This window comes from Cygnus olor, chromosome 4 (genome assembly GCF_009769625.2).
Source record: "Cygnus olor isolate bCygOlo1 chromosome 4, bCygOlo1.pri.v2, whole genome shotgun sequence".
Lineage (NCBI taxonomy): Eukaryota > Metazoa > Chordata > Aves > Anseriformes > Anatidae > Cygnus > Cygnus olor.
Window position 1 is genome coordinate 36,450,836 of NC_049172.1, and position 17,127 is coordinate 36,467,962.

At 37.3% G+C, this 17,127-nt stretch overlaps 1 protein-coding gene across 10 annotated transcripts in view; it reads left to right on the plus strand.

Moving 5' to 3' along the window:
* Positions 1–17,127, plus strand: part of INPP4B (inositol polyphosphate-4-phosphatase type II B) — a 347,812-nt gene that overhangs the window by 108,028 nt on the left and 222,657 nt on the right. For all 10 annotated transcript variants that reach the window (XR_005819226.1, XM_040554780.1, XM_040554781.1 and 7 more), the window contains exons 4-5: positions 3,719–3,943; positions 5,654–5,698. Coding sequence is in view for 9 of the 10 variants with exons in the window: in XM_040554780.1 (XP_040410714.1) it covers positions 3,719–3,943; positions 5,654–5,698 (270 nt within the window). In the remaining variant the exon portion in view is untranslated. The remainder of the gene's footprint in view (positions 1–3,718; positions 3,944–5,653; positions 5,699–17,127) is intronic.

Sequence of the window (17,127 nt, forward strand, 5' to 3'; positions counted from 1 at the left end):
GCTTTCCAGTGTTGTTGGGGATACCGTAGCTTGTGCCATTTCATTATTTGACAGCAGTTCTGTTTGATTGGGGGACAGGGGGTGCTGGTGGTTTCTTTATGTGAGCTGCAGGAGTCCTAAATTATATGCTGGCTTCAGTGGGAGAAACTCTGTTGAGATGAAGCTTCAGGAAAAGACTTGTTGGTTCATAGAGTCCTGATCAGAAAAAACTCTCTAAACAGACATGTTTGCTTTCGAATATCTGTTTCCTCAGCAGTTGCCCCTAGTTGAAGTGCTGATACTGAAATAAGGAAGAGAAGTACTGTAGCCACAGGACTGGATTACTTTTTCATTATGTCAATGTAAGCGGTGTCTCTATTTCTGCCCTGTTAGTGTTTCAGTGGACAGGAAGTCAACAGAAGTGTGAATGCAGTTAATTATACATTATGTAAGGTGGGCAGTTTCTGGACAAGAAAAATCTCCTTCAAAATATGAGTACAGCAACACTGCAGGCCAAGTGGATGTCCCGAATAGTCCTGAGTGCTTCATCCACCTGCTGTAGAGCAAATGCAGACTTCACAAATGGTGCACTGGGGTTGGCTTGCTTGCACTGCTTTATCCAAGTGTCAGTGCTAACACTTGGTATCAAGTCCATGCACTAGCGTTAGTAATGTTTGTTTCCTCCTTTTTCTTTTCCCCTGAGGCTGGTATTTGTGACAGTTAATTCATTTTTGACTGACTACTTGTGTTTTCTACAGTAACTGTAATTGTGAGTACAAAGTTTTTTTGCTTACCCATGAAATGCTCCTATGTAGGATGTTTCAGGACAAATATAATTCTACCAATATGTCCACCACTCATTGGAGGCATTCATTACGTTTGAGGGTTTGTCAATATACAGTTTTGTTTTCAGAAATGCTTGTGGGAGCTAAGTTTTGCCTCCATACTGAAACCTGGAATTAAGTATCTGAGCACGATAGGATTATCTATTTGCATATGATTTAAAATAATAGTCAACATGACAATATGAAAGAGAAGAACATGATAGTGATTTATTACATGAATAAACCTGTGTTCCTTTATTGCAACAGACATTTTGCCAATGCGCATTTTGAAAATGGTTAAGACAGTTTTTATTATAATATGTGAACTGGTTGTATGTAAACATTACATGCATTGAAACAGCATGTGAAATATATTGCCAACTGTTCAATCTGCAGAATAAAACTTCCTATGTTTGCAGAAATTAGTATTTTTGTCGCAGTTTCGTATGCGTTTCAGAATTGAACTTAGTTGTTCTGAGTACCCCAAAGACCTAAATATAGCAGACTATAGTTTTGAAGTGATAGTTTGGAATAAATTTCCAGACTTCAAAACTGGCACCTGTTAGATCAGAATACAGTGAATTACGTCCACTCACACTGCATTTCACTCTGTGTTTCTGGTTCTATGCATATTAAGTATGATTCAGTATGTCTTTTGTGCTCAGCAGTCTGATTTCCACAGCTGAGAGGTAAATATAAATAGCACGATTTCAATTGCAAAATGTTGATTTCCTCCCAAAGCAGATGTTTTTTATTTAGCTAGTGGCAGAATATTTCAAGGCAAGATCACTGTTCCTGTTTATGTTTAAAAATAAAGAGGAAAAAAAAACACCTTGGCATATCTGAATTTTGATTGTCAACTGTTGGCTTGTTTGTGTGACAGTCTTTCATTAGCTAAGGCATCTTGGAAATCCAAGCTGCTTCTATTAAAAATTCAGAGCTTTTAAAGACTGAATGGTACAAGCAGGTGTTTTGCATGCCTGTAAATATCTGGATGACTGATGGTTAATTTCAGTCTTGATGGTGGTTGACTACATGCCTCTTTTCCTTTCCTTTCTCTTTTTTCTTTTTTTTTCTTCCCCACTGGTAGTTCCAAAATACAATGAAGTAAAACCAAACTTCTGAATTACTGGGCTGAGTGACAGAAGGGAGTAGATAATTGTGCTGTCACAGGTCTTACTGGAGCATAAGAGAAGTTATCAGCTCTTCTAATTACCAGTCCTCTTGAAGGTTACTGCCCCCTTGTCCACCCCAGGTGCGGTAGCAGATCACATGAGAGCTTACAGGTGAAATTTTTGTTTGAGTTCATTTTCACAAACAGTCAAATTCAGCTTGATCAGGTTTGGTCGCTCAAGGCAAATATATATTGTGTGCAAATAAGGATCAGATGAACATCTGCATCTCCCTCTGATTTTGAATATTCTTGTCACATGAATTGAATATCTTATTTCCCAGACTGAGCTGGGGCCAGAGGCAAGAGTTTAAATCCTTATTAGCACTTCTTAAAGTACCTGTGAAGCCAGAAGGACGATTCCCCACTTTCTGCTCTTCTTCTCCCTCATTCTTCGTGGATTCTTTAGTTCAACTGGTCTGTGAAATCTTGTTCTGAATTCTTATCAGCAGCTGCAGGCAGATATTTACATTTCCTTAGATCCACTACCAGACAAATAACTTGTTCCACCTCTACTGGGATTTGTGCCAACACAATTTTAAGAGACTTCCAGACTTGAGGGTTTGCATCTTTTGTCCCCCATAACAATAAAGGCATAGTTAATTGTAAGTGGCAGATGCTCAGTTTATGAAGTGCAAATGGGTTTAGAATAACATATGTGGGTAAGTGCCCAAGGTTAGATACTAAAGTTAGGAAAAAGGAATTCAAGTTCACTTCGTATATAGAAAAGTTCTATATGTTGTTTGGATTTTTGAACTGGTTATGAAAGCATGCAAGTTTTCTGTTTATTAACATTATTATATTTAGTAATATTATCTATGGCTCATTTAGGTCAAAATGATTTTCATGTCCTACCAAATCCTTCAATCCTTATTAACACAGGTGCTTGAGCGGGTTTTACGTTTCTGAATCAGTTGGTAACATATTCCGAGAAGCATTGATTTTTTTTCTTTCGCAGTTCATTCTTCATTGTGTTTATCACACACCATGTCACACTGAATTTGCGGCTCTGTGAAGCTGTCCGTGCCACAGAATTTTAAATGCTTAAGAGGTGTTTTTTCTTTCTGTGCTAATTCTAATCAAACGACTGACCCTTGCTACTTACCTGCATTTTCTTGGGAGCTTTGGCATTTTTTTTAAATGCCTTTTCTCTTTTGTCGTTAGAAAATGTGATCATTAAACAATTAGACTTCAGGCAGAACAGCAAAAGACACGTAGATAGTAATGAGGTCAGAAGCTCCTATGCACAACCTGTTGGGCCTTAACAGAGGAGTTATGTCATGCTAAATTATCTGCGTGTATTGATGAGCAGTATTCTGCCAAGGATGGGTAAAATGTGGAGCAGAAAGTGCAGGTCTAATAGAAGAACTGATGAACACATCGATTCTGGTGAAATCAGGTTGTCTCTCTCTGCTGCTCTTGCTAAATTCTTGTTTAAGTTAGCAATTCTGATAGCTACCTGCTAAGCTGCAGAATCTGTCCTGAAAAAGGGTTTCACATTTCAGTTTGATTCATCCACCTGGTTTAGCAATATGTTAATTGCTTTTGGAACCACTCTGTGGACAGACTTTGTACTGCACCAAGTACAAAAGTACAGGGCATTGATTCGAGTTGGATGGGCTGCATGGCTCTGTGATGGAAGAAGTACGTGTGGTGGCATTAATGTTGTGTGATAACAATTTTGTTGTGATCTCCAGTCTGAATAAGAGTTCCTAACAACGGTGTTGATGTTTTCTGAGTGCAGAGTTTCAGAGTGGAGAACCAGATCTTTACCTTGAAGCTGCATCTAAGCCAGACTGTGAAGCTTGGGCTGTGGCACTGGGAGAGGCGAACTCGGAAGGTTTGAGGAATAAAATTCAGCAGCTCCAGAGACTGATCATGGAAATCAAAGAGGAGAGAGCAGCAGATGAAGCCCGTCAGTTTCTCCCTTCGTCACAAGTAGACAGTTTAAGAGAGCCACAGTTTACGAGTAAGTGCATATATTCATTTTTTTTTAGTGGTAAAATAAAAATGCCACAGAATATAGCAATACGGTTAGTGTTATAGACTGTGTACGTAATGCTCTTTTACTTGTTACTTGACAAAATGCAGTCGTAGAAGGAGTAAACCGATCAAAATTATCTGCAAATATCATTACCGATTATACTTAGATTTATGCAGATTATCTTCAGAGGAACAAATGTGTGATCACTATGTTTCTGGCCTTTTTCTCCCATGTGTTTTCTTCATGAGACCTAAATATCCTGTTCTTGTTTTTTTGTACTACATGAATATACGGATTACTATGTAAGATAATACCTGATAATTTCCATTTATTTGCAAAGAAGGATTTAGTCATACTTAATTTAGTATCACGCAAGTGTACTTTGTAATATAAAAGCACTGGGGGTATGAAAGCATGTAGCGATACATTGAGTCACGTTGGGTGCACGGGGGCCTGAATTATGCTGTATTGCTGTGCATTGTATTTCAGTTGCCCAGTTACTTAATCAAGTCTGTGTCCAGCACGCTCATAAAAATGTTCCAGGCCAACATGCTGACTCTGCTAGTGGTGAGGTTGGACTCTGAGAAATTTGTGGTCAGAGAAATTTTTATAACTCTATTAAAAAAAAAAAAATCTTATTTATTATTTCTTATTGACCAAGACCTTTCCAAGCTCTGCAGCTGTAATTTTTTTTTCTGGCCAGACTTGAATGATTAGCTACAGTAATGAGAACAATCTGAAACCCAGACCTATTCTGCAACATCAAATTTTCATGGAACGTGAACAGCTATTTTCTTCTTATATTTGTAACAAAAATCTTACTTTCTAGATTTTTTACCAACTTGGTTCGCCCAAGTTGGACCAATTTCTTCAATACTTCAGTACTTTAAACTACTTAATAATAATGCTTATTGGAGATGATACATAAATGTTGCCATGAGACAGTTTCTTTTCTACAAGTTCAATTGATACCGTAGTTGGGATTCAATTACTTCCTGCAGAGGGTGAACAACTCACTATTATTTAACCATTCATCTGGTGTTTCTCTTCTTGTGGTTCTGTGGTTCACTTCTTTGTCCTATGTAGGTAGAATATATAGCCCTTAGCAGTAAATATGCACTAGAACTTAACTCCAAAGTGGAGGGAACTAAAATGTTCTTGTTTTCAGTATATGAAAAAACGAATTCAAGTACTGTTTTCCAATAAAGAGCAGGGTTATTTTATTGACCTACATGTAAATTGGAAGACAACAACTTTGTGATATATTTTGCTAGATTAACCTCATTTATATACTTTCACAGGACATACTTTTTGTTTTTATTTTTAATGTGATAGTGTACCCATTAAAAAAAAAGAGTTCTAGTATCTGTCAGGAAAACATTACATTTGTAGATAATTGTGATCGAAAATCTTACACATAACAATACATGATTTTTTTCTTATTTTCTTTTCCCATCAATGAAAAGTTTCTTCTAAAGATGACTTCTGTCTTAGTAGCAGTTATATTTTTTTCTGGACAAGTACTTCATGCAAAGACCTCTTTCACTACAAGTTTTTAATTATAAAATGTTACTCTGTTGGCAGTGGCAGGTAATTAATGAGGCATGAATAAGGCATGTGAAACTTTTAAGCTGTATTAAAAACATATATCAAAATCAAATTATTTCTAATAATTTTTTTTCTTAATGTTAAAAGGTATTCAGAGGATTGCAAATGAGCCAAAGTTGGAGTTCAGCCTTGGTAAGATACCATTTTTTTTCTCCTTGCAGTGTGTGTGCATATGTGTAGTGTTATGTAATGCAGCATATTGCCTCTTTCAAAAGAAAGAACGTAAGAACTCTGGTTCATTTAGGCAAGATAGGCAGGAGACCTGCCTGTGTATGTGTCTTTGAAAAGCTGTCTTGGTATTCCTGTTTGGTTAAAAGGTATGAAGATCTGCTGACTTCTGAAATGCTCTACTTCTCTACTGTGCTGAAAATCTGCCCAGTAGTTCTGTCGACGTTGTTTATGAAATGTTACTGATTTGAAGTGTGTTTAAGATGCACTTTTAAAAAAGACCTTTCATTTAGATGGCAGTGCCGTCCCCTTAGAACAAACCTTTATTTAAAAGCCTTGATCTTTTTTTAGAGACAGAAATTTATATAAATGTTTGCCTAATTTTCCCTTTTTATACTTTGAGTTAGTAAAATAACTTAATTTCAGGAGGTATTCCGTCAGCTCCAGCCACCCCCCCTGTACAGGGGTATACAGCATGATGAAGATGGCTGAGTAAATCAAGAAAGCTAGTAAAATAATGATGTAGTTGTAGTATGATGTAAAGGTCCACAGTATTTGCTTCGTGAAGCATGTACCATTTAGAAAAGTGAATTATTAACTTTGTCATTGGTCTTTCAGAGCAAAAACTTGAAATTTCAAATTTGGTAAATATGGAGATCGTTTGCTGTTGAAGAATTAAATACAATAATTCCTGGTCAGAAATAAGACTAATAGATAGGCTTCTTGCTTATTGTCTCTTCCTGTATACAGTAAAATCACAGTTGGCAATAACAGATCTTCTGAAATATCTCATGCTATATGCTGCGTATTTTCTGAAATATATAAATATGCTTGGCAAATTTCTTATTTTTGCATTCCTATAAGCTGTTAATATGCATCTTGTTTTATAGTCGTACACTGAGAAACTTTTAGAGCTGTTCAGTATCTGTTATATTTTCTCTGATAGAAACAATTGAAAAGATTCTACAAGAATGTGAAAAATCTTCTACGTAAAAATCTTCGGGAGGGAGAGAGGGGACAATTTCTACTACTACCACCATGCTATCACTTCTGTTAAATGTGTTCGGCCCAACTGTAAGGGGGGCAAGGGCGATCTGTTGTAGCAGTGGATGTTCTAGTTGTGGAAATCATGACTTCAGTCTTTCTTTTGTTTCCATCTTTTTTTCCTTCCTGTTTATTTACCATACCAGGTTGGTCTTTCCCCTTGCATCACTCTGTGTGTGCAAGAGAGCAAAAGAACAAGAGTACAGTAAGAAGGGTTTTATATAAAAATCCATTGAACTCCACTCTTTGGAGAACTTAACCAAAAAACATGTCTCCTTCTGCAACCCTCCCAGTACAGCAAACACAATGGCATCAGTGGCGTGACTGCAGGCGCTCACCTTGTTCATCCTGTCACTTTTGCCTCTTGTGGCCTTGTCCTTTGAACTGGGTAATGCTCGGCTTTTGTATGGCAGTAACAACTCTGATTTAAAAGCAGATACCCTAAAGCTGTACCCTTTTGGGCAGATGCCGTTCTATTTGATGCAGTAATTTCTAGATTCTTGTAACTATACCTGGGTAGTTTTACCTGTATGTTTTTTTAAAAACTAGATGGTTACAGTTGTACAAAAATGTTGTAGAATAGTGTTTTTTCTTCTGTAGGGACTACTTCTGAAATCTTTAAAAGTTGGCACAAAAGAAAGGCCTAGTTCTCTCAGGAAATTACCATGCTATAATGATGATTAAAAGCTATTGTAACCTTTCTGTTAGAAAGGTAACTTTCCTGTTTCTTTCCATAAGCATTTTTGTAGATGATGTGACTGGAGTATTTAGGCATGGCTAGTAAAATTGCAATGCTCCAGCCATAACAAACTCCCAGAATGACCCTGATGTGGGATTGGAGAAGGGAGGAAGGTGCTACAGACAGTGACTGGCAATTAGATAAGCTGTACTTCAGAAAAAGTTTTTATCTGTGATAAATGTGCCCTGGCAGGAAGAAGTGTAAAAAAAAAAAAGTTGTGCAACTATTTTCAGGGGTTTTTACGCTCATGGTGGATGGAGCTGTCATAGTTAATCAATAAATAACTTTCATAAATGGAGCTCACCAGTAATTAAAATAGAATGTGGCTTTTCATTAATGCTTGCATACTGTCTTAACGCACCAGATTTATTTAGTGACAGTATATCTAAATGTTCTTTAATGTTTGAGGTTCTGATAGCTAAATTTTGAAATCATGTCATTACGTACAAATTCTTCTAGGGCCTGTGTTCTGGTATAGTAGCTCACTTTCTACATTTATTATCCATAACACCCTGCCAAGTATTTTCTTGATAAAATGTCAAAACAGAACAAAAAAACACCACCACCAAGAAAACCACCATGAAAACCAACAACCAAAGAAAAAAAATTTTTTTTTGCTGAGGTGTTTACTAGGATAAAATTCTTCTGAACTAGAGCATTACACCACAGTACACGCAACATTTTTTACAGTGAACTTGATTTTGATAATTTCTTTTTTTATTTTGGAGTCCCATCTTCATGTAGATGTTAAAAAAAAATCTTCTAAGAATTTTTTGTTGCTACTATTTCAGTTGTTTTAATATTCCTGAGGACTCTTCTGGAATACAGCTGCTTTTTGAATCTTATAACTGTTGGGATGCTTTCTTTTTCAAACTTGTTTGTCTTTTCAAGTCATTTCTTTCTCTTCTGTCTGGTCTGCTGTTTTATGAAGCACCAGGAAGGTGCTGTATCTTGTTTTGTGCACGGTGCTGAGTAGAGGGGTGGAACAGGACAATGGGAGGAAAAACAGATACTGAGCCTAAGTAACAAGCCAATCTAACAAACACTGAGGCTGATGAAGATCTTCCCTGTGATGCTGAAGTGCACAGAGTTAGCTCTTTTTACTGTGTTTTTTTTTTTAATACTGTTTGTTCTGGACTTAACTGTTTTTGGTTGCTAGTTACTGTTCTGATTTTGAAAATATCCAAGTCTGAGTCCTGGATCTAACTACGTACGGTGTAGGTTCCTGACTTCATGCTGATTTCAGTGTAGCTACTTTGTAGTATGAGCTTACTTACTTACATTGATATAATGGTTATGGGATATAAATTATATTATGCATACAGGTGAGCACTTGTGAAGTTTCTAAGAACTTTTATCTCTAAAGGTATTCGCATTTACTTCATGATGAACTGACAAAGCAGCACAGGAAAACTCAAGAAAAAGGAGGGAGTAAGGCAGAAGGCTCAGTTGGTAGTAAAAGTGCTCAGAGCTGAGCTCAGTAATGAATGTGACGTTAATATGGAGAAATACATTGGAGGAAATAAAATCTAAATGGAAAGGTCATTACCACTTTAATGTCCAGTAGAATTTCTCTGGATGCATTTCAGTGTTCTTGAATTTCTCTAATTGATTAGAGGTGTGGAGATAGCTTAGGATATTACCGTTATGGGTGTAGTATAATTGTCTAGATAGCTGCCTAGAAAGTAATATCTCTGCACATGTTGCAGTCATAGTCAGGTACTCATTTTAATGAGAGCACCTGTCCAGCATTTCCAAAAGCTTTCCCTCTCTTGGGAGCTATGTTAGGGCAGTGAAATTTGATGGACTGTCCTGTTGTTGTGTAACCTCTATGTACTTTTCAAAGTATGTAAGTCTTGGTTATGTCCTTTTTCAAAATCTCATTAAATAGCACACAATTCATAGAAAACATAACCAAGGAGCTGAAAGGATAAAAACATAAATTTTCTAGGGCATTTATATTTCCATTTTACCAAGTGTTGTGTTGATACATGAGCTGTCTACCTGTGAACACAGATAACTATTTTTTTTTAATTCTTTACTGTCTTTTTCCTTTTCCCAGGGTAGTAGTGTGACGGCATCTCTTGGAAAAGGTCTTGAAGCAGATTAAACTCTGCATACTGAACCTAAATGGTACATCAGTGCTGCTCAAAGACCATGACCAAACGTTGTTTTCCAATTCAGAAACATAATCTGGAGTTTTTTTGGCAGCAGCTGTTCCTAGAAGAGTAATGAGCAAAAATACTAGTTTTATCAACACCATAAGCTTGGAATCAGACTCCTGATTCTAGCAGAATTTCCCACGTAACTCAGCTTTCGGTTTTTCAGTTAAGTGACTAATAGTTTCTTATTAGTCAAATGAAAAAGAAAACCATCACATTCTGAGAAAATGTAAAAAGAGAAGTGATCTTTTTTTCTATGAATCCAAGTGTCACTGTATGCTCTAGGTTTTTTATTCCTTTTTGTTTTAAAGGCCATGTGAATCGAATTAGTTTAATAGTCACATGAAGAGCAGGTTTATGCTTTTGCTGTCTTAAAACTTGATTTTTTTGGTTAAAAGTTTAAATTTAATACAAATTTATTCTGAATTTAATACAAATTTGTTCTGATCTTATACAATTTCTTTCTACCCAATGACCTACTCAGGTGTGTTTTCCTGTTTTTTTCCTGGTTACTGTAAAACTCAGTATTGGGATTCTGCTTCATCCCAGTAACAAAATAGATGAAGAATGAGTTAATTTGCACAGAACAACTAAGTAGCAAAGATGTCATATGATTGGAAGGAATCCTCTCTTTTCTTCTGGGAACTGCTTGTTTGGGTTTCAGGCTGTTTTGGGGCTTTTGCACTACATCATAAGATGCTGAAAATGCATTTTATTCTTAGCAAGTCCTAATTGCTACAATGAACTTAGACACAAAAGACCCTTTCCAAAGAGGTACCAATTTCAGGCCTAGTATAATGGGCATGTTTTGAGTGGTTTTGTCACTAGGAGTTGCCATGTTTTAAAAGTAACTCCTTGGAGGTTTTTTCCCACCTTACACAGGTGAACTTGAGATAAGAGACTTGTGTGCTGTTGAGGCAAGAAGTGCAACCAGAAGAGTTCCAAGCAAGTGAATGCCTTTCACCTTTCATGTCATGCTGTCCTCTCCTTTTCAGCAGTGTTTCGTGATAGAGCAGGATGATGTGCGTTGATCAAATGAATAAGCGGTGTCGCCTAGAGCTAAGTGATGTTCAGTCACTTAGGGAGGAGAGTAAACTCCTTAGTGTTTTCTTTCATTCTGTGGAACTCAAAACAAGCTTTCTATATGATATGCGGGCATTCTGTGAGCACTGCTGAAAAGTGATTTGAGGATGGATTTGCCAAGATACCACATCCTCCTTATCCACCTGTCCTCCCACAGTACTTTGTCAGCTTTTGACAAAGCTTTTGGGGTTGTCATAGCCCTTGCCCAACTGAAAGAACTGTTTTTTTTATAGACAGCTTTCTCAAGCTCTGCTCCTTTGTCATTTTAAGTCTCTTTAAAAGTACAGCAACACTCCTGAATTTTACATGCCTCCTACCCTGTCCAAGAAAAAGGGATATCTTTATCAATGGTGTTGCCAACACTGGCTGAATCTTACCAGTATGACTTGGTAATTTTAGACAGTTTTGATGTAGTGAGGTAATCATAATGTCACTGTTGAAGTATTAAAAGAAAAAAAAAGTATTGATGTTTTCCCTTTAAAACACTGCCACCTTTTAGTCTTGTCTGACTCATCTGTTATGAACATATTCGGTCTCATTCCAGTAGAACGTTGTCCCAGTCCACTTGGCAGTGCCAACCTGCATTCTCCATTTCTCTGTCGTATTAGTTCATTCATTATGTTCTGCCACCCTTCCCTCCCACCCCCACGTAACGTACAGTACCAGTATACAGTGTTCACTACATTAAACCATCTTTCAAGAATATGTTCTCTATACTGGAAATTTAAAATTAAAAAAATCAGAAAGTGAAGGGGGGGGGGAAAACACCAACCAAACAAATAATAATAAAAAAAATAAAACAACACCGTGAAACTGCAAACCATACTCCTTTCAAAAACTCATATCCTTATTCAGTTTTTCTGGATAATGCTGCGTTTGAGTTCTGGAGAATGAGGCCAGTTTTTCAAATCTGTATCTTTAGGCACTGCTGTAATTTTGGAAATCTAGACTTTTAGCTCTTTGGGGTGGGGATTGTCTTAATTTGCATTGCAGCCAGAGAACAGAGTGCTGTCACAGTCTTTAAAGATTAATCTCAATTATATTGCTGATTATGCAGAGACTCTGAAATTTTCAGTAGTGAAACTTGGGAAGCTGTTCAGCTATGGGTCTGCCTGTTCCTCACATGTTGAGAAAATCTGAAAAGTTTTCCCTTATAACATTAGTATTTATATATAGAAATAAATATATAAAATATATATTGTATAGGGAGAATATATATTATATATATTTCTGTGTAGAATATGATTAGAGAAAGATATCTATTCCATACATGGAAATGTTTCATGGCTGACAACCCATTATGTTTAGTATAGCATTAGTCATTTTTGCTAACTCTGTCTACTTAGTTTGTGTTAATAAGTAATTCTTTATAGAAGTGGTCATGGATATGCTTCCAACTTGATGATATCCACTGCTACTTAATGATACTTGCGAAGCACTTACGACTTCTTTAAATTCAGTTTGTGCAGGTTAGAGAGATTAAAATTCTGTATTACTTCGTGCTATGTGGCACTTATTCACCGTGGTGGGTTAGGTGCAGGGATGTGTACTTGCTCTGCAGTGGGTCAGAGCACGTGATGAGCCACTAATGTCAGGTAGATCATACTGATTCAGCACATTTGGTGTGATGGAGCAGAGCAACCACTAACATCCTAATAGGAGTCATAATTAGTGTGAGGATGTTTTGGGGTATTGATATAAGTAAACCCAGGTGCAAACTGTATTCAGGCAGTTTTGTTCTGTTCTATGATGTTTAAGTATCTCCTGTTTCTGGAAGCTTTTGCTTTTCATATTTTTTTTTTTCCTTGAGCTACCAGGCAAAAGGAGATGACAGTCGTGTAAATACGAACGTGTACCAATCAGGGATGTGACTAAGAGAAGCATTTTCTTTTAAATCTAATAGAATAAAGTTTATACCACAGTGACTCTCACATGTTGTGACATAAATGTATCTAGAGATAAATTTTGAGTAGTTACGGCTAATCTGCTTAGAGAGGAGTTTGTAGATACCTGAATTTTAAAAGCTATTTAACACTTGAAAGGTTTTTGTGGATTTTAACTGTTCTGAGAGACAGGATTTTATCAACCATGCTCAAGTGATGCAACAGATAATAGGATTAAATTCTGTCAGAAATGTACAAATTCTGAAATTGTGCCAGAGATAGAAAATTGTTGAACTTATATGGCCATGGAATGAGGAGGATAAGAGTACGGAGGACCTTTCTTTTTCAGACCTTTAATAAAACTGATAGCTTTCTCAGTAAAATGTTTCTTCTTGGTATTGAAAATGGTACATTTGTCTACCTCACACATTCTTGTAGATGTGAAAAATGTTGATTCCTGTATTTCAAATTTTTTTTCTATCCAGAATTTCTAAGGAGTAAGGCTGAATTGCTGCTCTAAAGTTTTCGGTGAGGCTGAATACTAGCTCAGTGCCACAGTGAGGCTGGGTGCTGGAAACAGAGGAACTACAACAGCTCAGTCTTAGCATGGGTTTATCTACCCCACTTCTTACCCTTATGTGGATACTCATGTTGTTCTCCTGACCTACTTCTAGCTTCTCAGCTAAAATACTCGAAGAATCAGAAACCTTTATGGTAACTTGTGAAGCTTATTGAAAGTTACTTAGGAAAAGAGTAAGTTATTTAAGAATTTATTGATATAGGTAGACATTTGATGTGATTCAGTCAAAATTGGGCTTATTAATTTGTCACTTAGGTATTTAAAAAAAAAAAAAAGCTCAGTAGGTACCTTAATTTGTCCCTTAGTATTTTTACAGGCTTAATGCTTGATTTCTAAAGTATTAGGCGTTCTAGTGAACGTGACATAAACTTTTAAATTATTCCGATGTAACTGAAAACTTGTGTTTCCAGGGTATTTTTAAACTACTTCGTTACAATGTACGATTAAAGATCATTAAGCTAAAGAGAAGTTATTTTAGGCATATGCTGTTCTTTTTTCCTTAATATTTTTCTCTTCCTGCTTTTTCCCCAAAATACATCACCTACTGTGCGTACTTTTCTCCTGTTTGTCTTGCCAATTTATGCACTCTTCCCAGTTCAGTTTCTGAACCCCGTTCTCTCAAGTGACTCTCTTCAGACTTTCTAGGATGACTTCCACTTGGGCCACTGAGATCTCATGCACTGAGCCTTGGTTTGGGAGAGGTGTGGGTGTGCATGCATGGGGTCTGTTACACCTTTAGGGTGCTGGACTGATGGAGTAGAGTGAGTGGAAGAAGTGCGTGTGGTCGGGTGGCTGAGCTGGGCAGGGGACGATGACAGCTTGCCTAGTAGTTCTCTGCTGTGGAAACAACATTCCTGGGCAACATCTTCCTAGCTGAGGCTGGCAGTCAGCCCACTCTCCCGTGGTGTGACCAGCATGTCTGCAAGGTACAGCTCTTATTATGACCTGATGGTGATGTGCCCTTTCTGACACATAACAAGGGGTAGGTCCATAACTGGTTGGATTGTGGTTGCAGGAAACAGATCTGAATGCAGAGGGCTATTTAGATCCTTACTGGGAATAATTTGTTTTGCAGACATTTATACACGGAGAGCAATGAGCCAACTCAGGATGAGGTGTTCTTTGTTCTTACAGAAAGCTCTGTAAGACTTGCTTACCCACAACAGAGTTTTGGATGGCAGTCCTGACACTTCTGTCTTCTTCCAACCTTTCCCAACCTCTTTTTAACTGTTTAGGACATAATTGTTTTTTTTTGTTTTTGTTTTTTTAACTATTCTGCTGTTGTCAGAGAAGCTTAGAAGGCACAGAGTGCTTGCAGAATATTTTCAGTGATGAATGTTAGTCTACTCTGCAGTTTGCATTACTAAGAATAATCTACATTTTTTAAAAATCCTTTAAAACTACACTTTTCTTACTGGTACCAAGGGCTTTTTTTTTGCATCAAACTACAAAATCAGGTAGCTGTAAAATTTTGAACTGTAGTTCTACTTAATAAAAATGGCTCTTAAGCAATCTTTGCTATGTATACAATTTTTTTTTCTTAGTGCTTCAGTGGCTGAAATGTTAGCTTTCTCTGCTGATGTCCAATGCCCCTTATGATTCTGGGAGTTCTGCTGGGTAGGTACAAGAAAGAGATTGTTTTTGAATAATTGGACAGAATTATTGGAATAATTTAGGAAGCAAGACGTAACATTCATGATTAAGGGAGCTGGAGCATCATATCCCATGAGCTGGGACTTTTCAACCTGGAGAAGAGAGGTCTAGGGGATCTTATCAAGGTGTATAAATAACTGGAAGGAGACAGTGGAGATGAGGGAGCCTGATTCTTCTGCTCAGTGAAGAAGAGACAATGGATGCAAGTTAAAACACACAAAAAAATCAATCATAATAAAAAAACAAACAAAACAAAAACACCACTTTTTTGTTTGTTTACTGTGAGGTTGACCCAGCATAACATAGGATGCATAGAGAGGCTGTTGAGTCTCCATCCTTGAAGATGGTCAAAACCTCACTGACTGTGGTCCTAGGCAACCTGCTGTAGATCACCCTGCGTAGACATGGATGTTGGACTGGAGCTCAAGAGGTCCTTTTTAACGAAAATATTTGTGGGATCTCTGTGACAGACGTTTGTCATGTAACTTGGAGATAGGATTTTGGGTGCTCTTCAGAGCTTGCTGTTAGTTGACTGGTTTGCAATTGACTATCACAATGTTCTGTACCATATGGTGATACTAAGGTATCTGTTGCCTTGATCTAGAAATTATTCAGGATCTCTAAACCACCTCTTATAATTATGTTGAAATTAAGCTTCAAAAATTGTAATCCATCTGAACTTTAGCAGTTTTAAATTTTAACTCTTGCTTTGTTAATAAATATTTTATGGTACGTTTAGTGTGCTTCAGATAAGGGTATGACACCAGCATGAATGATTTTGCTTCTTGGGCAAGGAGCAAGTTGGAACCAGAGGTAGTTGAGCAAATGTGAAATTAAAAGTTCTTTGGGTGTGGCCTGGGATACTAGCTGATCAGTGTTCATTCTAATGCTTGTTTTGTATATTTGCATGTGAAGATTTTTTTTTTTTCCTGTATGTTCTCACAGATGAGACTTACTAGTGGGAATGCTTGTAAAATGCAAACAGAGCAAAAAATGTTTACTCGATGTATTTACAGCAGTGTTGGCCAGGAGTAAAATTCAAATGGACACTTCTTACTCTCAACCGAAACTCTTCCCCCTTTTTCCACTCATAAGGGTTGAGGATGAGTTTGAGTGCAAGAGAAATAAGCTGAGGATGACTGCTTAATGATTAAAGTCCTTTCCTGGGTAGGCTGGCCCCGAGTTCTGGAGTCTCTTCAGGGAACAGTGGCTGTGCCCTTGACCCAAAGTGAGTGACAATTTAATGTAAAATACAGAAATTGGCTTTCAGATTCCTACTTGGGTTCCCTCTACCCCTGCTGGCAGTAACTCTTCCTTTCTTTCTGTGTGTGTGTTTGTTTTTCTAATCAAGGTGGGATGTCTTCAAGAGGAAGATTTGAAGGTCTACTTGTATGCGCTTTCTCTTGAGTGATAATTGATGAATTTCTGTTGTTTGTAGCTGCTAAAGTAGAGGTATGCAGAACAATAAACCTGGATCTGACCTGCATCTGACCTCTTTCTGGTCCAGTACTTTTACTGAATTAAAAGGGGACACTGGCACCATTTCTCCTTCAGCCTTCCCGCTGGGTGTGTTGTGAAAGAAATCAGTAGTGATGTTTTTGTGGAGTGTGGACTAGCAGCTGTGTCCTGCCACTACCTGCCAGCCTGAGACTGTCAAGATAGGTGTGGGGTTTGCAAATTGTGACAGGGCCTGAGATGGGCTCAGGTGTGTGAAGGCTTAGAGTACTCTGTTGAAAACCCACTTGTGGCTGTCTGGCTTTTTGTGAGTTTTCTCTTGACTTCTTGCTGTTGCTTTTTGCAGTTGGTGTTTTCTAATCTGTAGCCCAGTCTGCAAAACACTTAGTGAAGAGTTCTCTGGAGATTTCCTCCTATCTCTTTCCTCGTGTGTCTTTCTGTTTGAAGATAGTCACCTTATAATTCCAAAAGGGTTTAGATAATTAAGGAGACAAATAGCAAAGAAATCATTTACAGATTACAGTAGTTGTGTAGTTCATGCCTCTTGTTGTGCAGAATGGTAATAACTAAACAGCCATGAAACAATTGGGTTTTGCTAGGCCAATAATTATTAACAGAACCTTTTAAAATTACTCAAAGCACGATAGCTCTTCTATGGTTCTTAATGGTACTGCACTGTGTTAACTGAACATTTGTCTTTCAAATGGCAGTTGTTAAATACATCTCTAAATATGCCTATAGAAATAATTGTGATAATACTTTCATGTTATAAAACATCTCCCAGTGGACTTTTT